A 27,022-nucleotide genomic window follows, 5' to 3' on the forward strand; every position below is an offset into this window, starting at 1 on the left:
GGGGTTTTACTGTACTTTTTAAATCGTCGAGCATACTCTCACGTATTGCTGAAATTTGAGCAGCAAATAAAATAAACTAAGGAACAAATTTGAGTTTTTCATTTTTCATTTTTTGCCTCCTTGCACGTTGACATCATGAAATTTGCCGCCCATAATAAAATCTGCCGCTCTAGTCGGTGGCACAGGTCGCCTACCCCAGGAGCCGGGCGTGCACTCGCACAGACAGGCGCGAACTGATTTTAATATACATAAACATATGAATCTAGGAATTTAATCACAAAGAAACATGAAGAAAATTTTGAGAATAGCATTATTGAGTTCCATCAGATCCTCCGATACATCTACACCAAATGTGGTGCAACTAGCAGTTGCATTGCAGGGGTGTGCTTATCAAAATCTGATTCTTGCAATTAATGAATCCGAGACAACTATGTATTCATGGAATATTTTCCATCTTCTTATAGTTATTATTATTGAGCAATCACGAGATGCTTATTATCTTCACTTGACCAAAGTTGATGTTGCTCTGATTTTTCTGATTACCATGACAACGGTTGTTTTTCATATTTATTTAGAGAGCAAAATTTTCGTTGTCAGTTATAAATCATCTGCGGTTTGATTTTATTCATATTTTTTTCAGAGTTTAACTCAAGCAGACTTTACATGAAACGAGCTGATGTGTGCATCACATGACTTCCTTTTACACCAATTTAATGATTTTTAATCACCACTTTCATGAAAACACCATAAACTTAACTCATTCACCATTTCTTATTTTTATGGATATGCCTCGAATTACCTATTCTGGAAAATCACCAGTCATGATATGATGGGTGCAAATTTCTCGGCCATTTTCATTTCATTTCTAAAAACAAGAAACCTAACAAGTAGGGCTTCCCTAGCGGGAGAGCAATTAGTCAGATATAAATTAATGCAACTTTTATTAAGGCCGCACAAAAAACTCAAGGATGTCGTATGCGGCCTCGGAGCCTGCTGGTTCTCCACACTGTACTAGGTGAAGAAAGCGGGATATTTACTGGTACACTAAATCTCAAAAGAATTGTATCAAAACAAAATTTAAGTGGACAAGAATTACTTTCTCCATAATATTTGTCAACTCGTTAAAAATTCCTCCCAAATCAACAAATTCTCAATATGAAATTTTTTTTACGGAATTTGGATTTTAAATATTTCTAGAAATCATACCTGGAACATTTTTACTATAGGATCTGCCAGAACTATTTTTTCTTTTTTATTAAAGATATAATGTGATTTTAATGTTTTTATGACCAGAGTCATCATGTTTTGCATTACACCACGTGGGGAAAAAGTAAAATTTACCCGTAGCCCCTGGAAAAAAAAAAAAAAAACGTGTTACGAAATTTAATATGAATTGTTCAAAGATGTTAACGATGTAAAGAGCTTTGGAATTAAAAACGTAATTCACTACATAGTTAGATTTAAAAAAAGAAAAAGAATAATTACAGGGTCCGCCGAGTAATCCCTGGTCCAGCACTCTCAGAAGTATTGATTCCCTTGGGAGACTTTGTGACCACTACATATTTAACGTGCCCCTGTCACTAAGCAATGAACACGGGGGAGTTTCGATCGGCTGGTATGGTACCCGTGACCATTCGGTTACAAATCCGACGTCTTTTACAGTTCAGGCCACCAAGGCCTCAATCAGGTCCGGTTGTAGTGAGCACACCGTGGCAGTGGTAGGACCGATCAGTAACTGTAGACAGGAGTAGTTCCTAACGTTTTTGAGCCCTCTCTAGAGGTTGATTGACCCCTTCCCCCTTCTCACGTGGGGAAAAAAAGTTAGCGCTTGTGGACATCGATATTATTAAAAATATAAATGCGGAATTTTAATATGAAGTAAAATATATTCTATAAATGCCCAATCACACTCAAACATAAAAATACATAAATAAAAACCTTTTTACTTTTTTCCCCTTTTCCAAAAGGAACTAATAGTTATTGGAAGGGAAATTACTTAACTAAATAGCATCAACTGAAGCTTCATTTAATTTCATTTGAAGCATAATTCTAGGTGTCCCATCCCTCCCCACTTTCCTCTACATACGAGGGTTGATAATTGATTCAGAAATAAAATTCCCATCAATTTTACAAATAGATAACATTGTTCATTCTCCCGGAAATTTGTACCTTTAGAAAAAAGAAGCTTTGCTGACGGTCGTGCTCTAATTTTCGCAGTATAATGTCGTAAAACTCCGCCGCCAACTCGTTGAAGAAGCTCTTCACCACTTTGACTTCTTCGTCGCTCGAAGTTTTGGCCACTTAAGTTTTTTTTTCAATATGGAGAACAAGTGGTAACCACTAAGCGCGAGGTCCGGACTGTACGGTGTGGGGGGAGGAGCATGACAGTCCATCCAAAGTCTAACTTCTTCCACTCCGTTCTTCATCGTGGACTTCCTTCCGACCGCCACTACACCAACCGTATCACTTTCAGACGCGTTGAATGGTATCCGAGGGAGATGGAGCCCCTTTGGCTTGCAAAAACGAATTACCAAACGAATGGCAGCTGAGCCAAGATTAAACTGCTCAGCGAAACTAGCCGGGGGGTGACGTGAGTGGGAGAACAGCCGCGCACCGCGGTGTTGCCGGATTTCGCCCTGCACGCCAGCACCTTCGTATGTAATGCAGAAATCAAAGGAGCCCATATGGAGGGGGGGGGGGACAAGTGGAGGCTCAAGCCCCCTTGAACCGTTTGAAATTAGAACTTCCTTGCTTTTACTATTTTTTTCTTTTCAAAAATGTCAAAACTTTTCTTCTCCAGCAATTAATGAATAAGTTATTAAAAACGACAAATTTTAATAACTCTAATCTGTACTGAAATCGGTTTCTATGGTGAAAATATAGTAATGCTAAACCATGGGGAAAATATCTGAGCTCCTCCCCCCTTAAAATTTTGCTTATGGGTGCCCTTGACTGAAAAGATGGACTTGTTAAACCATGAATATTAAGACAATATAAGGGATTGTCCACAATGATATCACACTTTGTGAAGGGGGAGGAGAATTTCGTGAAATTGTGACAATTCGTGAAAAGGGAGAGACTGTGGTGATAAGAAGTGTGACATCACATATTTTTTCAAGAAAAATTAGCCTATGCAGGAAAGCCCACCTGGGGTGGGGGGCGGGGGTCATGGCGCAGACTGCGCCACTGTAATTTTTAGGGGGGATTGAGGGGTATTTTTCACATTTTAAGGGAGGGCTCTTGCTTTTGGGGGGTCTTCACGGTATATAGGAGGGCGCCCTTGCCCTTAGGGGGGGGGCACCCCTGGCTTATGAAATGTTGCGTGACATGTGACTAGGGGGCGAGTGAGGTGAAGTGTGACAGAGAAGGAAACAGAGTCAAATTTGTTAAGAAAAGGTGTCACATAAATTTATGGACAGCCCCTAAACAGAATTTAGATCTGATCGTTAGGTCATATTCCGATGAAAATTGCATTGAATGTAAAATTATTTTCATTTGATAAGCTCGCGCGAACTGCCTGTAATACCTGAATTTTCAGTCAGTTCCACAAATGTATCACACTATTGTTTTAGATTAAATTATGGCAGGCGTGAAAAATGCTGCGTCACATTCGCCGCAAAGTGAAAAGGCGTCACACGTTTCCCCTTTTGTTTTCTCGCTGCTGACTCATCACGTAGGATTGAATACCAATACACTAACGCTTTCGTAAACAATAAATCTGTATTGATGTATAGTGTTTAAACAGATTTGCTTATTCCTTACAAATATATACCCCACAATTTAGTCCTCATAGATCAAGAAGCGAAAAAAATTGTTGCAAAACGCCTGCGATCAACACAGGATAAGTACAAATTGTAGGCATTAATGTAGCAATGATTATTTTTTATTCTTCTAGGAAATGAAAGGAGCATAGAATTGTTACGGAATCAGCATCTCTTTAAATAGATTTTTCAGCAAAAAAAGTTTAAAAAAAGACAAGATTTAAAATTAAAACTCATTTAGTAACACCGATCCCCAATCTAAATAAACAAATCATTATTTTTAATAGTTTAAAATACAAGCATAAATTTCAAATTTTTTTTTTTTCTTCCAACCACTTTCGAAATTTTTACTAATAATTTGAAAACAAGAGGTATAATTAAAGAGAATAAGGGTGAAAACAACAAACAGCTGTTTTTATTATATGTATAGATTTATGCGGAGTATAGGGATCGCATAAAAAAAGTCTCACGTCGAAAATAAACTAAAAACTTACAAAAAAACTAGGAATTGCTTCAATAAACGAAATCAACATAAACCAAGTGATGATAATTTTGCCGAATCATCAGACAAAATTTCCCGAGTAAGGAAATTTTGGGGAGGTCATGTGACCTCCCATCAGGGTGCCCCCCTGTCGTCACTTGAAGATACTACCTCGCACTCGTTTCATTAATAATTTCGTCAACTAAGTCCGAATCTGATTAAAATCTTCATGTACCGTACAAAAAGAAAAAAAAAACACGTAAAAACTGGTTTGAGTGTATATACACAAATGCATAATTACAGTGCCGGCGAAAAAAAAAAAAAAATCCTTACATTTGGTTGGCAATTAAAAACTTAACAAGAGTCGAATACCGAATAATCGGCCAGATTGTGGCCGAATTCAGCACTGAGTTCAATCAGCACTGAGTTTGTAAAATTTTTCAATAACACTAATTTCAGTTTCATATGAAAATGGAAAAAAATGTAAGATGATAGGTAAAAGATAATTTTTTGAGCAAAAAAAGTACAATGAAAAACATTTCTTCGAGTATATTCAGTAAATTACCGCCCATTAGCCAGGGCTAAAGCAGAAATACATGAACTACACCGCCAGCTCAGTCATTTCCAGCCGACTGCAGTTTCGTGATTATTAGCACTCAGCAGCCCGGCATAGGAAAGTGACTGAGCTGGAGATGGAAAAACACCGAAAACTGAGTGCTAATAATCACGAAACTGCAGTCCTCGGCTGGAAATGACTGAGCTGGCGGTGTAGTTCATGTATTTCTTCGAGTAGTTTTAAAAATTTTCGGAAGAGGTTTGAACCTATACAGCCCGGACAGTGCCGGATCTGGGGGGGGGGGGGAGCAAGCTCAGGCCCTAACCCCAGGCAGCAAATTCACTCTATTTCTGTATTTTTTTCGTTGAAAGTAGATGTATAAACTTGAAGGAATATGGGTAGGGGCGGTAGTTGCAAGTTTTCCCCCGATTTTGAAAAAGCGGTAATCCGGCACTGGGCCCTGATTGCATTTTGTTTTCGAATTCGGGAGGGAGGCAATCAAACAATTTATCCTCCTTTTCTCCCATATGACGGGCTTGCACATTTTTATGAAACTCGTTTCAGACCTCCTTCCTCTTTTTTTTTTAAGCAAGTAACTCATTTTTTCATTACACTACAATATAGTAGAATTATTGCGTAATTGAATTAGATTTTGAAATACTTTTATTACAATTTCTTCAGGACAATATGTTGTCTTCGTTATTTTCGCGTGAAAAGTTTTCAATGGAATAATCAATTTTCATACCGAATGTTACTTGCACCTGCCCTTAGGCATTCAGTTTGTCCCGATCAAACTTTCGCGGCAATGGCAGAAAGATTCAAATGATAAAAACCTTTTCCGTAGTCCTTGTTCCACTGACCTTTTCACGAACACGCGCCGGAAATGAGCTCGAGAGGCTGAGAAAGGACTAAATTGCTTCGATTTTTTAGAAAATGACTTGGTAAAGCAAAATGATCTGATCATTGCATATTCTGTGGCATTCTACGAACATATTAAAGACTACATTGTACATTGAGGAATACCTTTCAGAACCACCGAAAAACTATGCAAATTCCATAAAATCAGTGAATTTTTTCGCATCATGATCATGGACCAACTTGTTTTGTCCTTCATACAGCAGTATAAGGCGGCAAAAACGTTTTTACAAAAGCATTTTTTACTACTTCAACATACAAAAAAAATTTTTTTGAATTTCTAAAAAAGTGAAATTTTTATTCTTTAAACACCATCGATAATACTTTGAAACATAATTTTTGAAGTTGGCGCAAAAACGATCGATAAAATCATTCACAGCCATAACTCAACTACAAGTATAAATTTAACCAGGTCCAGTTTCTTCACTACCAAATGCATTACGCATTGATGACAGCATATTTGAGTAACGATATAAATGTTTCGTTCCTAACTTTGGATGATTTTTTGATAAAAATATGAACGAAGCATGGTTACAATGGATTTTACTTTTTGTTTTTGCGCCAACTTCAAAAATTATGTTTAAAAGTATTATCGATGGTGTTTAAAGAATAAAATTATTTTTCACTTTTTAGAGCAATTTTGAAGTCGGTTCTATTTTTTTTTTCAAAATTTTTTTATTTCATTCTTTTTAGTGTAAATGTAGATATTTCAGTAAAAGTAAGAAGTTACCTAGTAAGAAGTTCGGCCCTATATCACTGTATTGCTTTAGAAAAGCCTTTATTCAAAATTATCATTACAATTACTATTAATGTTACTCTTATATGGCACCAAACTTTTATAACAATGAGTTTCATGTTGTCGCGTAGATGAAGATAGCGAAGACAATGTGAAAGCCAAATGAAGCGAATACTCAAGCGACTTGGAAAGATACAGAAATTAATAGAACATTCGAGAAAATACGGGAAACAGTAGAAACGAAATTTTAGTAAAATTCACTTTGTCCTAGTCGGGATTTGAACCCGGGTCGCTCGTGTGGGAGGCGAGAATTCTACCACTGAGCCACCGTTATCCACGGATGAAAAGTGCGAAGTTCGCTACAATTTAATAGGGAAATTGCATAAAGTTTACTGTTTTTTGCCCATAACTTTTTTTCTAAAGAACAAATATGGTCAAACAAAGTAATGGGACCTAAGTTGAGCCATCCCCTATCCATTAAAAAAAGAATCATCAAAATCGGTTCACTAGGTGAGACGCTATGAGTGGACAAACAAAAAAAAAACATACATACGGTATGAACTGATAACCGCCTCCTTTTTGAAGTCGGTTAAAAACGACAATTTTTTTTTTTTTTTTTTTTAAAGAACGTGCTACCTTTCTTTCCCTTTATAATAAATAATGCATATTTATTTTCATCACCCAGGCCCGTCATTTCGAATTTTCTTAGCAAAGAGCGAAAACTCAATGATAATCTTATTTGAATGTGTGAAACAAAAGTAATATCAAAAGATTTTTAAAAAAATTTAAATCAAGAAATTAAGTGAGACAGAAAGAACTATACAAAATAAATATAGTTCAAAAGAATGGCCGTTCACTTTTTAGGAGATCGTACTGAGCCGTTCATTTTAAGCAGGCAATTGGGGCTTATAAATGTGTGCGGGGGGAGGGGGCAGAAAAAAATAGCCATGGGACTTTTAGCGGCAGCGAACATGAATTAGATTATAGTCTAGTTCAGGGCTTCGCAACCGGTGTGCCGCGGTTTGCCGCGCAGTGCGCCGCGACAAGGAACCCGGTGTGCCGCGGTATTTTCGTAGTTATACAAAAAGAAAGAGCCTTGACGTATTTTATTTTAAAGTTACGACCGAATAGCTTTTGTACCGTTCTGTAACTTCTCAATTCACCCTGTCACCCCCCAATAAGACATACCCGACAAGGGGAGAGGCGGGATTTACGGCCCCACCTCTTTTAAACTTCTTGTGATCCTGTTACTTTTAGTTTTTGAAAACGGATTTTAATTCAATCAACTAATTATCAAATTAAAATCAACTACTGATTTTTTTCTAAATCTTTCACAAACGGGAATATTGTCCTCTCCCCCAGGAATTTTAGCTCCAGCTTTAGCTTTTGTTTTACTCTTTTTCCAGTTCCGATACTAATTTCCTTTTATCGTAGTTTCTCAAAGCTCGGTTCTGAGACTTAGTAAAATAGAAATTAACACCATACACTGTTTACTCCATCGTGAAACTCTCATGGCAGAACTTACCAGATGAGCTGAAGTCAGCTTTGGCTGAAGTCGTGAAAATCGTGAATTTCATAAAATTGAGGCCGCGTAATTCTCGCCTTTTCTCCGTACTTTGTAAAGAAATGAGGGCAGATCGCTACTCCCTACTTCTTCATATAGATTCGCTGGCTTTCTCCTGGTGAAGTACTACCAAGAATTTTTGAATTGAAGGACGAGGTACGACAGTATTTGAGTTTAAAAAACGAAATGCAGTACTCCAGTTTGTTGCAAGACAAATATTGACTGGGAAAACTAGCGTTCATGGCCGACACTTTTGAAAACATTAACGAATTGAATCGGAAAATGCAAGGACAAGGAGAGAATTCGGGTTACATATTATATGGACAAGCCAAACGGTTTCAAATCAAAAATTCAGCTGTGGAGAGAAGAAGTATAGTTCGTGGCTAATTGGACATGTTCAAACAGACCGTCAGCATGGTATGTGAAGAAAATGGCATGGAAGAAAAGCTGCTGAATGTGGTGGCAGAACATTTAGTCATACTTCAAGAGAAGTTTAAGCACTATTTCAAGAATAGTAATATGGAACAGTATGACTGGATTCGCGATTCATTCTCTTCATCTGCGGATGCATCAGTTAAAGACCTTTCTTTGAAGGCGCGAGAAGAATTTATGAACTTCAAGAGCGACCGTACTCTTAAACTTAAGCTGAGCGAAGTGCCTCAGGACGAATTTTGGTTGCTGGTTAAAAATGAGTATCTCACTATCTCTTGTCTTGCTATTGATGTGCTGCTGCCATTTTCAACTACGTATCTTTGCGAACTCAGCCTCTCAGCTTTCGCACTTATAAAAAAACAGTAAGAGATCATCTCTTAAGAGCCTGGATCAAGAACTTCGTGTAGCTCTTTCCAGCATAGAGCTGAAAATCAAACGTCTTTGCAAAAATTAGTGTCAAACGGAAGTTAGGTGCATGGTTTTAATTTCTTGCTTGCTTCTTTCTTGAAACATTATTTGATAAATTGTTTTACTGCAGTGTGCACTTTAACGACATGTTTGACAAAAAATGCTTTGAAACATATGAAGCATAATTTTCTGTAAATAGCTATAATTTTGTTGTTCATTATCAACCTCAATACATTCGAAATATTTCTGCTTTTTAAATAAATTTAAATATACTACGTTTGTTATGATTGTTTTATTCATATGAAAAAAGTCCCCCCCCCCCCGTCTTTTTACCAGTGAATGATAAAAACATTTTTATATTACCATTGCAAAGTGTGCCCCGTTGATCTAGAAATTTCTTAAGTGTGCCGCAAAGTAAAAAAGGTTGAGAAGCACTGGTTTAGTCAATGATCGATTTCAAAAAACAGAAAGATGCAGTTTTGAAAATTGGTTCACACGTACAGAAAGGGCCTCCAACGTACTTAAAGTCCGCGGTGGTAGGGGGGGGGGGAGGGAGCTCGCGTCTCCATCTTAAATTTTTTGGTACTTTTTCAGTTTTCTTCTTTTTCTGGACAATTATTAACTTTCAAGCAAAAATGTCAATGAGTAAACTAAATAGCGAAAAATTATCTTTAAAAAGCGTTTTTTTTTTTTTTTTTTTGTTTTTATTGTAGCTATAATAGACAGGGTTGCCAGACGTCCCGGATTTCAAGGGACAGTCCCGTATTTTGAAAAATTGTCCCGCGTCCCGGGAAACTTCCATACGGGACGGCTAAAGTCCCGTATTCTAGCTTATTGCAATATTTTACAAAACGAGGCAGTGTTTTAAGGAAAAAATAAATAAGGCAAAAAATGTGACAAAAAAAAGCAAAAAGAAAATCATTTGGCAGTAAACGCAAAAATTATTTTCGTTTCAATTCGGTCTTTGTTTTGGCATGGGCAGCAGACCAATGACTTTGCTCATTGACTAATATTGGAAATATACCCTGCGCATGCGTCAGCAATAGTGATGTGGATCGGGTAAATACCCAGCGGGTAGGTAAATATTTTTTGGGTATTTACCCGGGTATTTACCCAAGGCCTGGGTAAATACCCAAAAACTGGGTATTTTACAAAAAAATGCAAAAAGTGAATGGGAATTTTTTTTTCAAAATCTAAATATGAAATAATTGGTAAAACTGATACATACATATGTATTACACAGTTTATAATATTTTTAATTGAAAGACTTGATGAAATTATGAAAGAAACATATCGTGAACCAAAGAATCTTTCTTTTCAATGTCATAATTGGAGAAGTATAAGCAATTCAATGATGAACTTCAGGATTTAGAAATCACAATCTAGGTTAGTCATATCCAAAATGAAAAAACAAAAGGAAGCATGAGGGATGTTTGGAAGAATAAACAGAGAAGTTATTAAGACTATGATGTTATTTAATTATTTTATTGCTGTTTAAGTGATAACGTGGCAAATATAGAAACAGTTTTCACATTAATAAGCAAAAAAAAAAAAAAAAATTTCTTCAAACTATTTTTAATACACCCAATTAGTGATGTAGGGTGGGAAGATAAATATTTTTTTTTTCGGTATTTATCCGAAGGCAGGGTAAATCCCCTAGAAATTGCGCATTTTGCAAAAAAAAAAAAAAAAAATTTAGGTGGTATATCAAAAGGTGTTTTTTTTTAACATAAACCAAAAAAGGAATGATTAAAAATATAAAAATTTATGTATTATATTTTTTTTTTTAATTAAAGGCTTAGTGAAATCTAAGGCTTAATGAAAAAAATGATATGCAGAATACGCCTGAACACTTGAACTAGGTTTGGAGGAAATTTCTGTAAAAGATATAGGTAAATAAATAGTAATAATAAATTGAGCGACATTTCGTTACATTTTGATGTCATGCAGGGACATATTACTGGGTTATAAAAGACTAGGACCTTAAAAAATTGATGTTTGCTTTTTTTTGTAACCAGTTAAGCTTTTTACTTTTTGTAGAATGGCTTTTTATATCTGAAATTTGGCTATCAACATTGATTAGGCATATCCAACACATTTAATGTGAATATCATATTAGATTGCTAAGTTGTTTCACACAATAATTCTTTAAATATGTGATCAAAATACAATTTTTGGGCAAAAATTTATTGTTTTGTATATGGTTGGTTATATATATACATAGTGGAATACATACAGAAAAGTATTTTAGTTGAATATAAATTTTTGAAATAAATACCCGGGTAAATACCCATTTTGGGTATTTACCCGGGTATATACCCTGGGTATTTATCCCTAAAAATAAATACCCGGGTATTTTACATCACTAGTCAGCAATCGCAATGAAAACGATTGAATTTCTCAGATTTTTCATGAAGAAACGTTATACGTCGGAAAGCACCCTTGAAAATACGCCACATCCAGTAATGCCCTCAACCTTTAAAAAAAATCCCCCCCCCCCCACCGCTCTCACCCCTAGAAGCCTGTCCCGTATTTACTCTTCTTAACTCTGGCAACCCTGATAATAGATGCCAAGATATTCAATTTTAACATATGATTCTTTCTTTTTTTTGATGTGAAGTAGTACGGTCATTATACGCCAGATTTGATTTCTTGAAACTGGAATGCAGGTGGTGGTAGTGGAAGGGGATTGAGAAATGAGGTAAGACAAAAATAGGTGCAGGTGCTCTTTTCATTATTTTTCTTCCTTCCACCATAGTCCAGCAAATGAAGGCCCAAAGTGAAGGTAAAAAATAAACATATATTTACAAAAATTGGTACACATGTACATAAAAGTCTTCTGTCGAACATACTAAAAGTCCCCGGTGGTAGAGGGGTTATGAGTCGAGCTGGCGCCACCTATCTTGGAATTCCGTTTTTATGTTTATCTGGATTCCGTTTTTTCAGTTTTCGTCTTTTATGTTTCAAAATCTTTTTCTTTTTAGCAAAATCATCAATGGGGTTGTTTCCTTCAGTCAAAAGTACTACTTTTAGTCACTAAAATTGATAGAATAAGCAAAAAAAAAAAAAAAAAAAAACATGGTGAGAGAAAAACTCCCAACGCTTACTTTTTAATCAAATTTTCAAAATGTCTGATTTTGAAAATAAGGCGTGGTCTTTATGACGTCACAAATGATGTACTTTGGCGCATCTGTCTACCACGTTTCTACGTTATGATAAGCAAAAAGCGAATTAAATATTGCGCTCTACGCTTGCTATCAACCATACCGTTGCCAGTACACGTGAGTAAAGATGCGAAATAAATATTGCGATCTGCTAATGGCATCAGTGAATGGCATTTCATCATTTGTGAAGTCATGTGCAGAAGCGTAAACAATGAAATTGCACCGTTTAAAACACTTGTTAAAAAATTTAACTTTTTCAAATTATTTACAAAATGGCTAAATTCAATTCCGTTTTTAAGCATGCTCTTGCAGAAAAAAATACCTTCATAAAATTTTGGAAACAACACCATTGTTAAATTAAAGAGTGCAAAATTAATTACCTTTGAAAATGTGTTCTTGTTTTTGTTATAACTGCAATTGGTGCGGAGATAATAGGTATGCTTCCGTTCGGAATTCGTGAGATTTTGAAAACTATCTACTATTTTCCGTTATTTAATTTTCGGGACTCAGCGAAAAGCATTAATCACTTGTTTTTTTTTTAAAAAATGGACTCTGTTATGTCATTTACGTCAACTAAGGATCAAAAAGGCTTTAACGAACGACTTTAGTATTTAAAACCCTAGTTTAAGACTTTAGTACGTTTTTCCTAAATTTTAAATTGCAGCACTTTCCTCGCCAGGGTGCAATGTATTATTAAAATTAAATTTTAGTTTGACCTTGCTGACACACAGGGCTGTTATGTAGGGGGATCAATCCCTTCTCCCGGCTTTTAAAACTTTATGTTTTCACATAAAGGTGGGCGTCTTTTTGCAGTTTTCCGATACAAGTTGTGTTGACAACATACCCTTTGTCCCCCCCCCCCCCGCCAGAGAATTTTCAAAATGATTGGCCTTCTGGCAATAATTTTTAATCGCTTGTTTTATTGGAATTTTGAAGTAGTTGAAGCATTTTAGATTGTTATTTGTCATTCTTGTGATTTCAATTTTGTTATTTAATTTTCTTCCTTAAATTCGGTTCAACTTATACAGGACATTTTTCCATGTAAACCAACTATTCGCTTGAAGCTGCTTCAAACAAAATAAAATACATAAAATTTGATGCAACTGCCTAGCGAGAAATTTTTAATGGGGGGGGGGGGGGAGTAGAGAAAATTTTTCGAAATTTACTCCCGAAAAGCGCAATTTTAGGTCGTTGCTTGTGTGATCATTCATATAATTTTGTAGTTTTATCTTGGGGGGGGGGGGAGTTATTACCCCATATCCTTCCCCTGACTACGTTACTGTCCGCACCAAGAGTAATTGCACACCTTTCTCCAAATACTAAAAAGCAGCCCATGAGCGAGAGCCTCCTCCCCCCAAAAAAGTAAAAAATCAAAGGCGCAATCTGCTTCATGGCGAACCACTTTTACATCAAAAACCACCCCCACATAATATGTAAATCCATTGATTTCTCAAAGCTAGGGCGCAACGTTTAAGGACGCAAATAGAGTAAAATAAATTTTTTTTAAAACAAACGAAGGCACACGGGCTCCAGGGCGCAAAGGAAAAACGAAGGAGCTCAGGTTTGAGCCCCCATCCCTCACCCCCCCCCCCAAAAAAAAAAGACGATGCTCAGATTCAAGGGAGGGAAGGAAAAAAAAAAGGACAATGCGCACGGATTTGAGGGAGGAAAAAAAATATATTAATTTGAATTTTTGGCATCTTGAATTCAAATTATGTTTTTCGCAATCACGAGCGTGTGTATGTATGCGCGTGTCTGTTTGTGTAGGCGCATGGCGCATGTGTGTGTGTTTGTTTAGGCGCATGTGTGTGGGTGCGTGTGTGTGTATGTATGCATGTGTGTGAGTTGTGTATGCACTGCTGTGCGTGTAGGCGTTCGTGTGTGTGTGTATGTAGGCATGTGTGTTTGTGTCTGTGTACAGGCATAAGTGTGTGTATGTGTGTATAGGAGTGCGTGTGTGTATGTAGGCATGTGTGTTTGTGTCTGTGTACAGGCATAAGTGTGTGTATGTGTGTGTAGGAGTGTGTGTATGTGTAGGTGTGTGTGTGTAGGTATGTGTATGTATGCGTGTGTGTGTGTGTAGGATATGGACACAACCTGGACATGGTTTTCGCAAGAGGAGCAGCATCGTGAGGAGCCGGTCGACGGTGGTGCTGCAGAGGGTGCTGGCGGGAAAATAAAATCAGCGTAACGCCAAAAACAGTCTGAGAACAATAAGCAATCGTGATTGCTTAAATAAATAAATAAATAAATAAATAAATAAATAAAAATTAATTTGAATTTTGACATCTTGTATTCAAATTATGTTTTTCGCAATCACGTGTTTTTTGCGGGTGTACAGGCATGTGTCTGTGTGCAGGCGTGTGTGTGTGTAGGCGTGTGTTTGTGTCTGTGTGCAGGCATGAGTGTGTGGGTATGTGTGTTTGTGTATATGTGTGTGTGTGGGTATGTGTGTTTGTGTCTGTGTGCAGGCATGAGTGTGTGGGTATGTGTGTTTGTGTATATGTGTGTGTGTGGGTATGTGTGTTTGTGCATATGTGTGTGTGTGGGTATGTGTGTATGAGTATGTAGGCATGCGTGTGTGTATGTATGCGTGTAGGACATGGATGCAACCTGGAGACGGTTTTCGCTATAGGAGCAGCATCGTGAGGACTGAGGAGCCGGTCGACGGTGATGGTGTGGAGAGTGGCGGTGGGAAAATAAAATGATAGCACGCCAAAAACAGTGAAATGAGAACAATAAGCAATCGTGATTGCTCAAAAAAAAAAAAAAAAACCGAAAGCGCGTACGTTCGAGGGTTCATATAAAGAAAAAGTTTGAGAGGGAGAGAGCAAAAAAAAAAAGGAAAGAAAAACAAGGCGCAGAGGTTCGAGGGCACAAAAAATGCAAAGATGCTAAGGTTTCAGGGCGCGCAAAAAAAAACGCAGGTGCACAGATTCAAGGAAGCAGACCCCCCCTCCCCCCCCCCATGTGACACACAGATTTTGGAGCGAAAAAAAAAAGCGAAGGCGCTAAGAGCGTTAAAAAAAAGTCGCACAAGATTGTAATGACGGCCCGCCAATTTTTAACTACTAATTCACAGAACGACTTCTGATGATTACAAAAAATTATTTTTGTATTTCTCCTCCCGCCACTACTAAACTTCTATTTTATGCCGGAAAATTGTCATCTGACCGGAATAAAATGTTTTTAGACGTTTGCCGTCTTTTCTTGGGCTGTGCCTCCGAAGCACTTCCGTTCGCGTCGAAGCAATCGGAAGTCCTCCGAATTCCTTACTCTCTCAAGGTGGCATGACGCATGCGCATTCGAAGGTCAGTAGTCATAGTAATGGCGAACGCCGTGTTGTGTTTACGTTGTGAATCCCGCTCAATGGACACGCCCAGACTCATGGATTTATGAACTTTCTCCGATCATATTACACTCAATTATAACTCATAACCCCAGTAATTATGGCGAGATTCAAGTCCAGCTCTGTTCGGATTGCTGCAAACGTATTCGCCGCGTTTTGTTTTGTTTCCATATTCATAGCTTTTGTGACACCGTACTGGTTGATGTCAGATCGCAGGTACTATGGAGCAGTATTCGTAAGATTAGGTCTCTGGGAAACATGTTTCCGTAGTTTCCATGATCCGAGTGATTTGGCAATGCGAAAATATTACGCTGGATGCAGATGGATTTTAACTGATGAATATCAGAAGCTGAGAGGTTTTATAGAACAGCGTGAGTGAATCATAAATGTGTATATGCCAAAATTTAAGTATTAAATTTTCAAATTAACACTTAAATTTTGGTTAATAATTGTTTCTTTACTTGAATATTTATTTATGTTGGCACAGAAGGGTGAATGAATGTACTTTTTGTGCTTACTTTCAAGGCATACATAGAGATCAAAAATTTAATATGCACAAATTTGGCATGAAAGTTCCTTGCCACATTGTGATGAAATTTTATTTTATACTTTACACCCTAAAAAGTTGTTTTTCATGAACCAATCAATGCAAAAGCTATCACGTGGTCAATTTTCAATTGATATGTCCGATGAACCCACTAAAATCCTGTAGTTGGTGGAACTCCCGGATATCTGAAACAGATAACCATGCAAACTGTAGGTGCGGGGGACTTCGGGTGTTATGTCATGGCAAGAGTGTTAGTAATCCAAAAATTTTGGGTTGCCATTTTCAAAAATCTTGGGCTGACAACACATTCAAAAACTGGAAAATTATTTTAAAAGAAAAAACTTTTGAAGTATTTTTTTTCAATGTCTTTATGTGCATGTTTGAAGAGTTTTTACAAGGGGGGAGGGGGGTCGAGCTGCCTTATTATTTCCGAAAATTTTACAGTCTTCAGGAAATTTTACTTGAGTCTACTATCTCCCCTATGCCACAACCTCTTTGGCTCCCCCCTTAAATACGAGCTTGTCTTGAATGTTTTTTTAAATTATCCATATTTCATCAAAAACTTTCATTTGTGAAGTCTAATGATGAATTCATGGAGCTCTTTGAATGTATCTTGAATGTTCAAATAGAGCAACTGGTTAACTTGATCAGCTAATTTGATGATGTCAGTGGTTAGTCATAGAACGTTTTCATGTACGATCAGCTAACTCTATAAGAGCGCACCTGGCTAATCTTTGGGTTAAAAACTGTTTACTCTATTCAAACATAACCACATACATAGGGTTGCTGAGAGTTTAACCAAGCCACAGGGGAAAATTGTGACATACAAGCCTTCACCACACATACCCAAAAAGTTCTTCTATTATCATCCTTTTCCAAGGAGTTTTGTTCCTCCCTGCTCTCCCTCCTTTTCAGTTCTGTGTGTAGTCACTACATTATATAGTGTTTCCCACGGGATTTTTTTAGGAAGGTACTGCGCCCTGACCCTATTAAGCTAACATTTGATGCGCCCTCCTTGCCCCTTAGATGTTTAAATAAAACTTTATCAAAAGAGCAAACTGTTTTCGAAATGTAAAGATTCACACAAGCCTCGCCTTGAAACATCACTCCCTTGTTTCAATCACTTATCTACTGAACTCTGATTAGGATATAAATCTGAATGTTTTTAGCATCATTTTTAAAACTAAATATTAAAATGCTTTCATTATTTAAAAAATAATTACTATAAAAAAAATACTTGTATACTATTTCGTATGCATCTAGTACACCTAATATGTTTAAAAAAAACCTTTTCTATTACAAAAGCTCTATCAAAAAGTGCTCCATTGAATTAATTCAGAAAAGTGCTCTAATTCAGATAAAAGGGCAATACCATTTTATCTGAAAGCACTCTGTTCCTTTTTTATGACAAATGGGAACTAAAAGGGGGACCAGGTTAGAAGGATCATAAATTTTTGCTTTGGGTATGGGCGAAGGGAAACAATACATATTCTTCCAAGCCCATTGATCGACTCTTCAAAATTGATTTTAGGGTTTTAGATGGAATAAGGAGTGTTCTATTGTTTTACAATAACAATATTTTAACTACAATAAGTATTAGTGCTCATTCCCCCCACCCACTAGTAGCAAGGGTGCACCCCCTCCCAAAACCTCAAGCCCCTCAAAACAGCAAAAAAAAAAAAAAACCCCAAAATTACCTTTTGAGTGGAATTTTTGGTCTTAAGCACCTTCATATGGTTATAAATACCATAGCAGTAAAGGCTTGCACTAGATATTTCAAATTGTTAGCCAGTAAATTAGTCAAATTTAAAAAATATATTAGCCGAATTTTAAAAGTCTTAGCTAAAGACTGATTTCAACAAATCAGAGAACAAAGTTTAATTTTGGAAAGTATTCAATCAGTTTCACTTGAGACTTATGTTTTAAAGATGCCGTGCATACATTCATCATATATTAGTTTGGCGAGGTTTATTTTCTTTAGTGGAATTTTTATCAATCTTATGATAGAATTTTGAAGATAGTGTTTTTTTCTGTAGAATTTTTGAAGAATTTCCTATTCGCCAAATCAGAGTTCGCTGACTGAATTTACATTTTTTTCACATTTGGTGCAGTGGCCAATTTTTAGCGTAGGCCCTGGTAGGATTTAGCAATATGTGTTAAAACCTAGAGTTCTGGTAAGGTTTTTATAAATCATGTGATCTACACTTTCTTCACAATTATTTCTTTGGTAGAAAGTATTTAATAAAATTTCTATTCTTTTTAGGATTTTGATTGAAACGTCTGCTTGTTTTTTTTTTTTTTTTGGGGGGGGGGGAGGAAGATAGAATGGGTCAGATGCTTTAATTTTTTTTATTGAACATCATTCAGTACGTTTTTAATGCTTGGAAATTCATGTAATTGACTGCCTCCACCAAGCAATCAGTTATTTTTATGTTAAGAATTTTTATGTATAGCAAGCAGTACATGCACAACATAGCTCATTTAAGATTTCTTGATTGCCTGTGATGCTAAATTAAATTATGCAAAAGCAAACTATCTGAAGGAGGAAATAAACAGTTGCTAAGTGAACTCTTTCTCTGTTTTCTAGTAGTATAAGTTAAGATCAGTTAACAAAAGGTTATCAAACTAAAATAAAACAGAAAAAAAATTAAAAAATTTTTTTGATATAATAATATAGTGGCGTTACTAGAGGGCAGGGAGGGGGGCGGTTTGCCCAAGGTGTCACCCGTCTGAGGGGTGACACCCAGAGTGGAATTGCAAATTTCTGGAAAATATGAAGCTAAAACACATTTTTTAAGACTGCAAATTTGAAATTTTCGGGACCCCCCCCCCCCCCCGGACTCCCTTCCTTCCACCTTGAATTATGGAGTTTATACTATACTCAGGATTAGGTTCATATTGTCAGTACTTAGGCTGAAAATTGAATGAATTTCATGCTTACATAGAATTATAAAATATATTTTTTTATTTTTTATGTTTGTTTGTTGGCGGGGGGGGGGGGTTACACCTCAAATTACCACCTTGGGCGTCACCCATGCTAGGTACGCCACCGAGTAATAATATTATTACTACTTCTTTATTCTGATAAAAAAAAAAAATAGAATTAAAGTGTCAAAAGATTAAAGAGATAAAAATCCAGCAAAAATAAATTAATACTTCCATTATTGCCTGCTTGCAATTAAAATCACAAAAAATGCTGGCTGAGAAACATAAAAACCATTTCAAGAACTAACTTTCAGTTTTAAAAGTAGTACTAATTTTAAAAGCGAAAAGTTTATTTATCCCCCCCCCCTCCCATCCCTTTTTTACATTTTTATACAGATCAAACTCAAATATTTGTTTTAAATACTGGTATAACTTCTAATTCCTATTTCTTTTGCAGCTTTCTTCATAGCTGTGCAAGTGTTCTTCACTTTTGGTTTTACTGCACTGCTCGTCAGCTGCATTTTGATTCTGGCTGCCCATCTCTGCATGAGTCCCGAAAAAGATGCCATGGTGGTCAGGATCATCGCCTTCCTCACAATGTTTGCGGGTAAATATGAACTATACTTCTGTTTTGAGTACTAGCAGATTCTGCTCCTTTATTTTAGGTCTGCTCAAAATGGAAACAACTCTCTTACAAGATGGTAGTCTGAAGTCAAGCGATATTGTTGTTTTTTTTTGTTAAAATTGGGTGTTAAGTTAATTTGAATCTACAAACATGTTGAACAAAAATTTGTAGTTTAAGAATATAAAAGTACAACAATTTTAACCCTGGATTTTATCTTTCAAATCGGATTAAATTCATGTCACAAAATTATACAAATGTGACAACCAGTAACAGGCTCTGGGCCCAGCTTGGCTGGTCTTAGTCAGTTTATTAGTCCCCAATGAAGATCAACGGCCCTCTTAAAGATATCTATTCCCTTGCTCATTACAACCTCTTCTGGTAAGTGGTTCCAAGCATAGACTAATAATAAGAGTAGACCGAGCTTTCCCAGACTTGCTGATGAAAAAATTGGTTCATGGATACATCATGTGACTGGTGGAAGGCTTGGCGAAAACTTTGGCAGCATGGTTGCTAGATGGCAACATTATCTCTAGTTTGGCACTCGACATGTATTTTAATACGTAATGTGTTTTCATTATAAGTTTTTTTTTCCAGGTGCAGAGATTGAACTGTTTTTCTTTTAGTTTTGCATTATTTTGACATTAGTAATTAGTTTTTGATCACAGTTTTCAGTAACTTTTATTTCATTTGGAACTGCTACGTCAGCGTTGGCGTGAACGTAATGGCGTAAACGTTTTGCGTTAACGCAAAAATGTACTAATCGGTATCTTAAATTGAAATTGTAGGTAAAAATCTTACCGTTTGCCGATTCTTTTTCGGCGCTTGCATCTTTAATTGCTAAAAGAGTTATTGAAATTGACTAAAGAAAGTGCACACTACTATCTAAACGAAAAACTCACTATATTAACAAAATATTTACATCTTAGAATAACAAATTTACAAATCGGACTCCATAAAAGATCATTCTTCCGTGTTCCATCAATTCTATTTATTTTATTTCTCGCGGCGTTGATCGTCTGCTACGATTAACGCCCGCTGTTGCTAGGATATCCACCAATCACATGGTTTGGTTTATGAGCAGCAAAAGGGTTGCCATAGCTCGGTCTACTCTTATTATTAGTCTATGGTTCCAAGTGTCCACGACCTTACTAAAATAGTTGTAATTTTTCCTAATTTTCAGGTTAGCCTGAAATTTGAATTACTTAAAAACAATGACCCTTTCTCCCGCTTCTCTGAATTTATGCAATATTATTAAGAAAAAAAGCATAAAGAACAATAAAATATGAAAAATGAAGTAGTTTTCTTTGGAAAGTTCCCACACCCTTCTCCTCAGTTTGGGACCAAATGAAAACTTTGAGATCAAGAAATATTCCAGTTACAAGGTTTCGAGTTATCGCAAGTTGACTACAATGTTGAAAGATGTCATGAAAGCAGCTTCACCAATACTCTGCAAAGCTCTTAAACTCAATTCTTAACAATGACATAGTTTATTTTTTTAATTTTTAAACATTATATTAATGTTATAAATTTCAATCTAAAGCAGATTTAAATTGATTTGAAATTGAGTGGCATTAAAGCTGCATCTTTGAAGAAAGTTCGTTTAGGTACAGTTTTCTGAAACTTGCTTTCACACATGTGAAAAAATTCATTTTAAATGAAATTAATGTAAAAAATTTTTGATGTGCACTTTGTGAAAGTCATTGATGAATGCTTTGACGACACAAATTTATAATTCTGTAAAGGATGCAAAAAGATTGCAGATGACAACATGTAGGTGTTGGCTGACACCATTTAAATCTCATACCGGAAGTTTTACGGATTTTTATTTCCTTTTCCGTTTTTCCGGTTATGAGCAAAATCTTCCGGATTTTTCACGTTTTGTAGGAAAAAAATTGTATCTCGCCAATTTTGGCGCTAACGATTCTTTTGTGGAACGTTTTAGGCCAAGTAGCCAAGGAAAGGTTGCCGTAGGAGAATGGCAGAAGAAGTGAGGCAAGATTATGACGTCACGGAGTGATACAGCGCATGACTTCATCGGGATCCAATCAAAGCAAGCGTCGCGCCTGGCAACTAGGGGCTCAATTTCGGCGCCGATTATCTTCTCGTTCTCTCAGTTCGAGCTGTTTTTGCTTTGTTCTTTTTTTAAAATGAGTACCAAATGTTATTTCCAAACTTTTAAAGAAAGCAATAAATATACAGTGAAACCTGTGTAAGTTGACCACTTGCGGTGCAGTACTTTGGTGGTCAACTTAGACAGGTGGTCAACTTATAAAGGGGGTAATGTTTTTTTTTTTTTTTTTGTCATTTCTTGCACCATGTATTCATTTTTTGACTAATTGACACTTACTCTTTCCGTTCAACTCACTTTCATTGTTTAACATTACTTTGAAACAATAATTTAAAATGTTATTCATATATCTTTAGAGGTTATTTTCTCAGAATGACATATAATGTGTCATGTAAATTTAAAATTTCAGTAAATTGATCAAAAAAAATCATTGTTTATGAAAAGTTATTTGATATTAATAGTTCCTAAAAATTCATAGCTAATATAATAATTCATAGTTTGGCGCACTTATTAGACACTAGTTTTGGAAATTCCATATGTGTCAGCTAATTTTCTCTGGATTTTTCCCTTTTCAATTAATTTTAATACTTCATACTTTTTAGCAATCTCAAGTTCAGTTCAACTAACTTTCTTTTTGAAGCCATTTTATGTAAAACTATAACATAAAGAGCAACAAGCTGGACTCACATAGTTCTGAAAGTCAGTTGAAAATGAAAATGTCCTATTTCTTAATCCCTTGCACCAGAAATACTGCAATGCAAGTAACTTTTACTCTAGCACAATTCCAGTGTTGCCACAAAATATTGCAACTGGAAAAAAATACTTTGTACTTTTCTACTGACACATGTTTTCATTGAACAGAGAGTACAAAAGGTAATCTCAAATAGAACAACAAAAGAAAAACAAGTTTGGAGAATAAAAGGGTTCTTAGTAGTTTTCCAATGTGGTTAAACTTACAAGGAGGTTTAGTTATGCTGCTGTTTTATTTAGTTGGTAAAATGCTGGTCTGGCATCAAAAATATTCTTGGAAAGCTATAAAAAAATAATAAAATAAAATAATTTGCTAAATTAAGTTTTAAAAAATAAACCAAGTGGTCAACTTACAAAGGGTTTTTTACAATACTCCAAACCAAATTTGGGGTACATTAGTGGTCAAGATAGACAGGTGGTCAAGATAGAAAGGTGGTCAAGTTAAAGAGGTTTTCCTTCATTATACAAGATAGGACTAATTCCGTTCCTGACAAAAGCGGTCAACATAGACAGGTGGTCAACTTACAAAGGTGGTCAACTTTACAGGTTTTACTGTATTTACTAAACGAAAGTAAGTTCAATTGATATGAAATTCATAACTAATATATTGTTAAATAAAAAGAGGATAGGGGTTCTGTTTGATTTTATTTTGCCTTAAAATCTTGTGGATAAAAATAAAAAAATCTTCCGGATTTTTTTTCTCGGAGGTTGGCAGGTATGAAATCTTTTTTTTTTTTGAAAAAATAATTTAAAAGTCATTTGACTAAAACCTTTTAAGCGAAACAGTTAAATATTTATTTAATTAAAAACAAATTTCATCTTGATTGAAAGAAATTAATATCTTATATAAAATATTTTTATCTTTTTTCCAGCTATTTGTTGCACAATAGCAGTCATAGTGTTTGGTGTTCATGGTGACGGTCGAGATTGGATGCCCGATCCAGATCATAACTACTTGTCATGGTCCTTTGCTCTAGGTGTAGTGGGTGCCTTCTTCATTTACATTGCATCTATTTTATTCTTCATCGAAGCCAGCAAAGCAAAGAAGAGGGAAGATGCTATCAACCATCACGTTTCATACCACATGGAGCAAACACACACTAAAGTTTGATTTTTAGTGTCACGTAGGACAGTGTATAAGAATTATTAAATTGTTAAGAAACTTTCAGATGCTATGGATAAATGTTTGAGGGATAGAACCTCTTCAAACACTGGTTATAACATGCTTGCTACAATTTTATGAAATAGTTTCATAATTAGTAGCATTGAGTTAATCTTATCTTAATTTGACCTTAGGCAGTATTAAAATTATTTTGGTTTTGTCATTATGTGTTTGAGTCAAATTGCCATCCTTGTACTGCCAGCTAACTAATGACAAGCACTTTTAAATAGGAAAGCACATATTTTTTAAAGGTCAAATTCTAACTTTATTTTACCTCAACTCAGACGGAATAAAACATATTAAAAGGAAAAAGTCATTTTAAAGGGGGACTAGAATCAAATTTATCAATTGCAGTCCGTCTGTTAAAATTTGACGAATAGTAGAAATGAGTCTGTTGTTCAGATTAATAGTGTGTTTTAATTCCGTCCACAATGAAACACATATTCCGTCCACATTGGTGCAGAAGAAAACTTTTTTTTAACTAATAAAAAATTATACAGGACATTTAAATGGAAAAAAAAAATGTTCACTTGGTCACTATTACCACTTATTACTTGGTCAATTACTAGCAAATCACCCATCAAGGTATGACAGGTGAACATTGCTCCTTTATTTGAAGGAAGCAATTGCCTGTTTGGTGATATTTTAATAGTTGAAATTTTTACTGTAACTCCAGTGGATTAACCCTAAACTACAGTAGATAACGTTCATTATTGACCACTTTCTCGTTCCTTCATTTTCCTAAAGTGACAATTAAAACAGTTAAGTTACTGGATCCAGTTCAGCCTTGTCAAAATAAAGCATTTCCCTGCATGTCAAACATTACCAAAAAATATCAAATTATCATGCTGTGGTGAGAGTTTCATTGTTGATGACGTCACTATTATATACATATGAGGATAGTGTTGTATACACGATTTGTTAAATTAATTTATTTAAATAAGTCTAAATTAATTTTCTGGAAACAATTTTGGCAGTAAAGATTCAACTGCATAAATATTATTCGAGCCTAGATTACATGCAATTGCATTTGCTTATTTTTTCATCTTTTGCATTAGTGCATATAAATGCATAAAAACAACAAATTTTTTAAATAAATGCATACGAGTGTTGCTGAGTTTTTCACTTTTAAAAACTTAAATAGTTAAAAACAATTATTTTATTCTTCAGGAAGAAAAAATAATAATAAAGGAGGGGGGGGGGACACATAGAATGTCATTTAGTAAATATTCGTCAAAGACACAGTTAGGTTATATTTTAAAATGTTTAACACTATGCTTTCTAAGAAAATCTAACTTTAAAAATACTAGTTTTATCTCTACAAGATCAATTTTCCCGTTTTATGCAGGAGAAAACTTTTTTTTTTCCGCTGCCTCAAAATTTCCGAAAATTTTACTTCTCAATGTATAATTACAAATATGAATTTAGTAATTAGTATTTGATTAAATATTTTTTTAGACAAAAAATTGCAAAAAGACTTTTGTACGATTTTATCATACATTTTTAGCTACTGAGTTATTTTACAATAAATAATCAAACTATTTTTTAGCTATTTTTGTTATTGTGATTTAATGCATACATATTTATGAGCATTTTTTACTCTAGAAATCATTTATTCTATTGGTGATAATGACATTCCGTCCTTTACCATGTTTCTTGAATCTCATGTAATGTATTTTTGTAAATTGTTATACAAAAAGTTTATATCTTGTCCTAAAAATGCATTTTTTACATGATATTTTTTAAACCAACAGTAATATGTTATACATGATGTTATTGAATTACATTTCTATTTATTGTACTTTAATTCTTTTATTTTTATTTCTTCTTAAGGTGTTGGTTATGACATTACTTTGGGGAGAATATTTTGAATGTATATTTGTGTTCATTTATGCTGATGAACCCTTTTACTTTTGTGTTAATTTTTCCTTCTTTTATCTTGTTTTTCTTAGGTACAGATGTTGAAACAAAACGTTTTTATTTGTACATAATAAAAATTTTCTATAGTACTTTGTTGTAATGTGCATCAATGAATTCTAAACATGCAGCATAGAACAATGATTTTTTAGGTTTTCATAAGCCTTATGTAAAAAGAACAGTATCTTCTTAGAGAAATGAATCAGTTTCTAATTCAGTGATTGTTTTCTGTTGATTTCCCACGTTAGGTAATTACGAGGCATACTCATGAAAAATATAGTTATTGTGAACAATTTACAGCCATACATTTATCTTAAAGATTATATTTACAGCGCATACCGTTATGGTATTTTTATTTCTTATCAATCTTAAAGGATGGAAATTAGTAATTTGTAAATTTTGTAATTAATTGAAATTTTGCTGTTTAAGTTTATCTATAGAGGTGATTTTTTCCTCAAAAAAAAGTGATTAAAAAAACGTTTTTTTTTTTAAATGTAAACTTTTTGAGTTAAGCCTTGAATGAACGCAAAAGATTGCTCAGCATGACAATGAAAATTAGTCTCCAAAACATTACATTTCACTGTTGTACTAAAAAAAAAAAGACTTTAAAATGCTTCTGACATAAATCTGATTCTTATATATAAAATGACCCCTTGAATCCAAATATGACCACCGCTTCCTACCATCACATCCCACTTTTTGGAAATAGAACCCCACAAGATTTTTCTGCTTTCAAAAGTTTTATTGACAGTATTTTTATTCGAAGGGAATGGCAATTTATTAGCCATTAACACACTTCCCAGGAGCTAGAGAAGTGCAAAATTCAAAAGCATGAACATCTAAAATATTTTTATAACAATGAAAACATATTTTTCCCCTAACGGTTTGTTTTATAATTTTCTGGCATAAAATCAGAATATAGGAAATAACATTTATCGATAGAGAAGGAAAGCATGAGAGGAGAAAAGGAAACTTGCTCACATTGGCTTTTGGTAGTTAAGTTTTTGATGTTTGACCACCCCCAACCCACTGAAAAACAACATTAAATTTATAAGATGATGAATGGTAAATATGCTTTAAAAGAATGGTTTTGAACATGAGTAACATATAGCTATTCGGACAATCTATGTTCCACTTGATAAGAAATGAAATCGAAACTTTCTTTTACTTCTCAAAGGGTTTCTAAGACATATTTAATTATTTTCATGGACTCTAGAGTAATTAGAATTTTATTTGAAGCACTTAATATGTACTTTCCAGATTCTGACGTTTTAACACTTGATTGTATAATTTTACAGGATTGTTAGAACTTTATAAGAAACACCTCTCATAAGTTAAAAAATAGAAATAACTAAAGAGTTCTCATATCAGCGAATTTTCGTTCAGTCACAAATAGTACAGAAAACGAAAAAGAATAGAGTTAGGGAAGGTTCCCCACCTGGGGGGGGGGGAGAGAGAGGGTCATGGTGCAGACCATGCCATTGGATTTTTTAGGGGGGGTTGAGGGGATATTTGTCTTTTTTTGGAAGAGGGGGAGGTAAGTGTAACATTTTCTGTCTCCTGCGGCTGAACATATCAATTGTATGCATTGCAAAGGTGAATACAGCTTCTGGTTTTGGAGGGGGTCATTTCTAGGCTTGCCATATTTCTGAAATGTTCAAC

General features: G+C 35.1%; 2 protein-coding genes across 2 annotated transcripts in view; one reads left to right on the plus strand and one right to left on the minus strand.

Annotated features, from left to right (window-relative positions):
• Positions 1-27,022, minus strand: part of LOC129228141 (uncharacterized) — a 94,824-nt gene that overhangs the window by 31,310 nt on the left and 36,492 nt on the right. The gene's annotated exons all lie outside the window — the stretch shown is intronic.
• On the plus strand, positions 15,330-25,452 carry LOC129228142 (uncharacterized). The gene is made up of 3 exons (XM_054862788.1): positions 15,330-15,737; positions 19,296-19,445; positions 23,154-25,452. Exons 1-3 carry the CDS (start codon positions 15,467-15,469, stop codon positions 23,390-23,392), a joined length of 660 nt encoding a protein of 219 aa, XP_054718763.1. The 5' UTR covers positions 15,330-15,466; the 3' UTR covers positions 23,393-25,452.

The sequence above is a fragment of the Uloborus diversus genome, chromosome 8, assembly GCF_026930045.1.
Source record: "Uloborus diversus isolate 005 chromosome 8, Udiv.v.3.1, whole genome shotgun sequence".
In the NCBI taxonomy this organism is placed as follows: Eukaryota; Metazoa; Arthropoda; class Arachnida; order Araneae; family Uloboridae; genus Uloborus; species Uloborus diversus.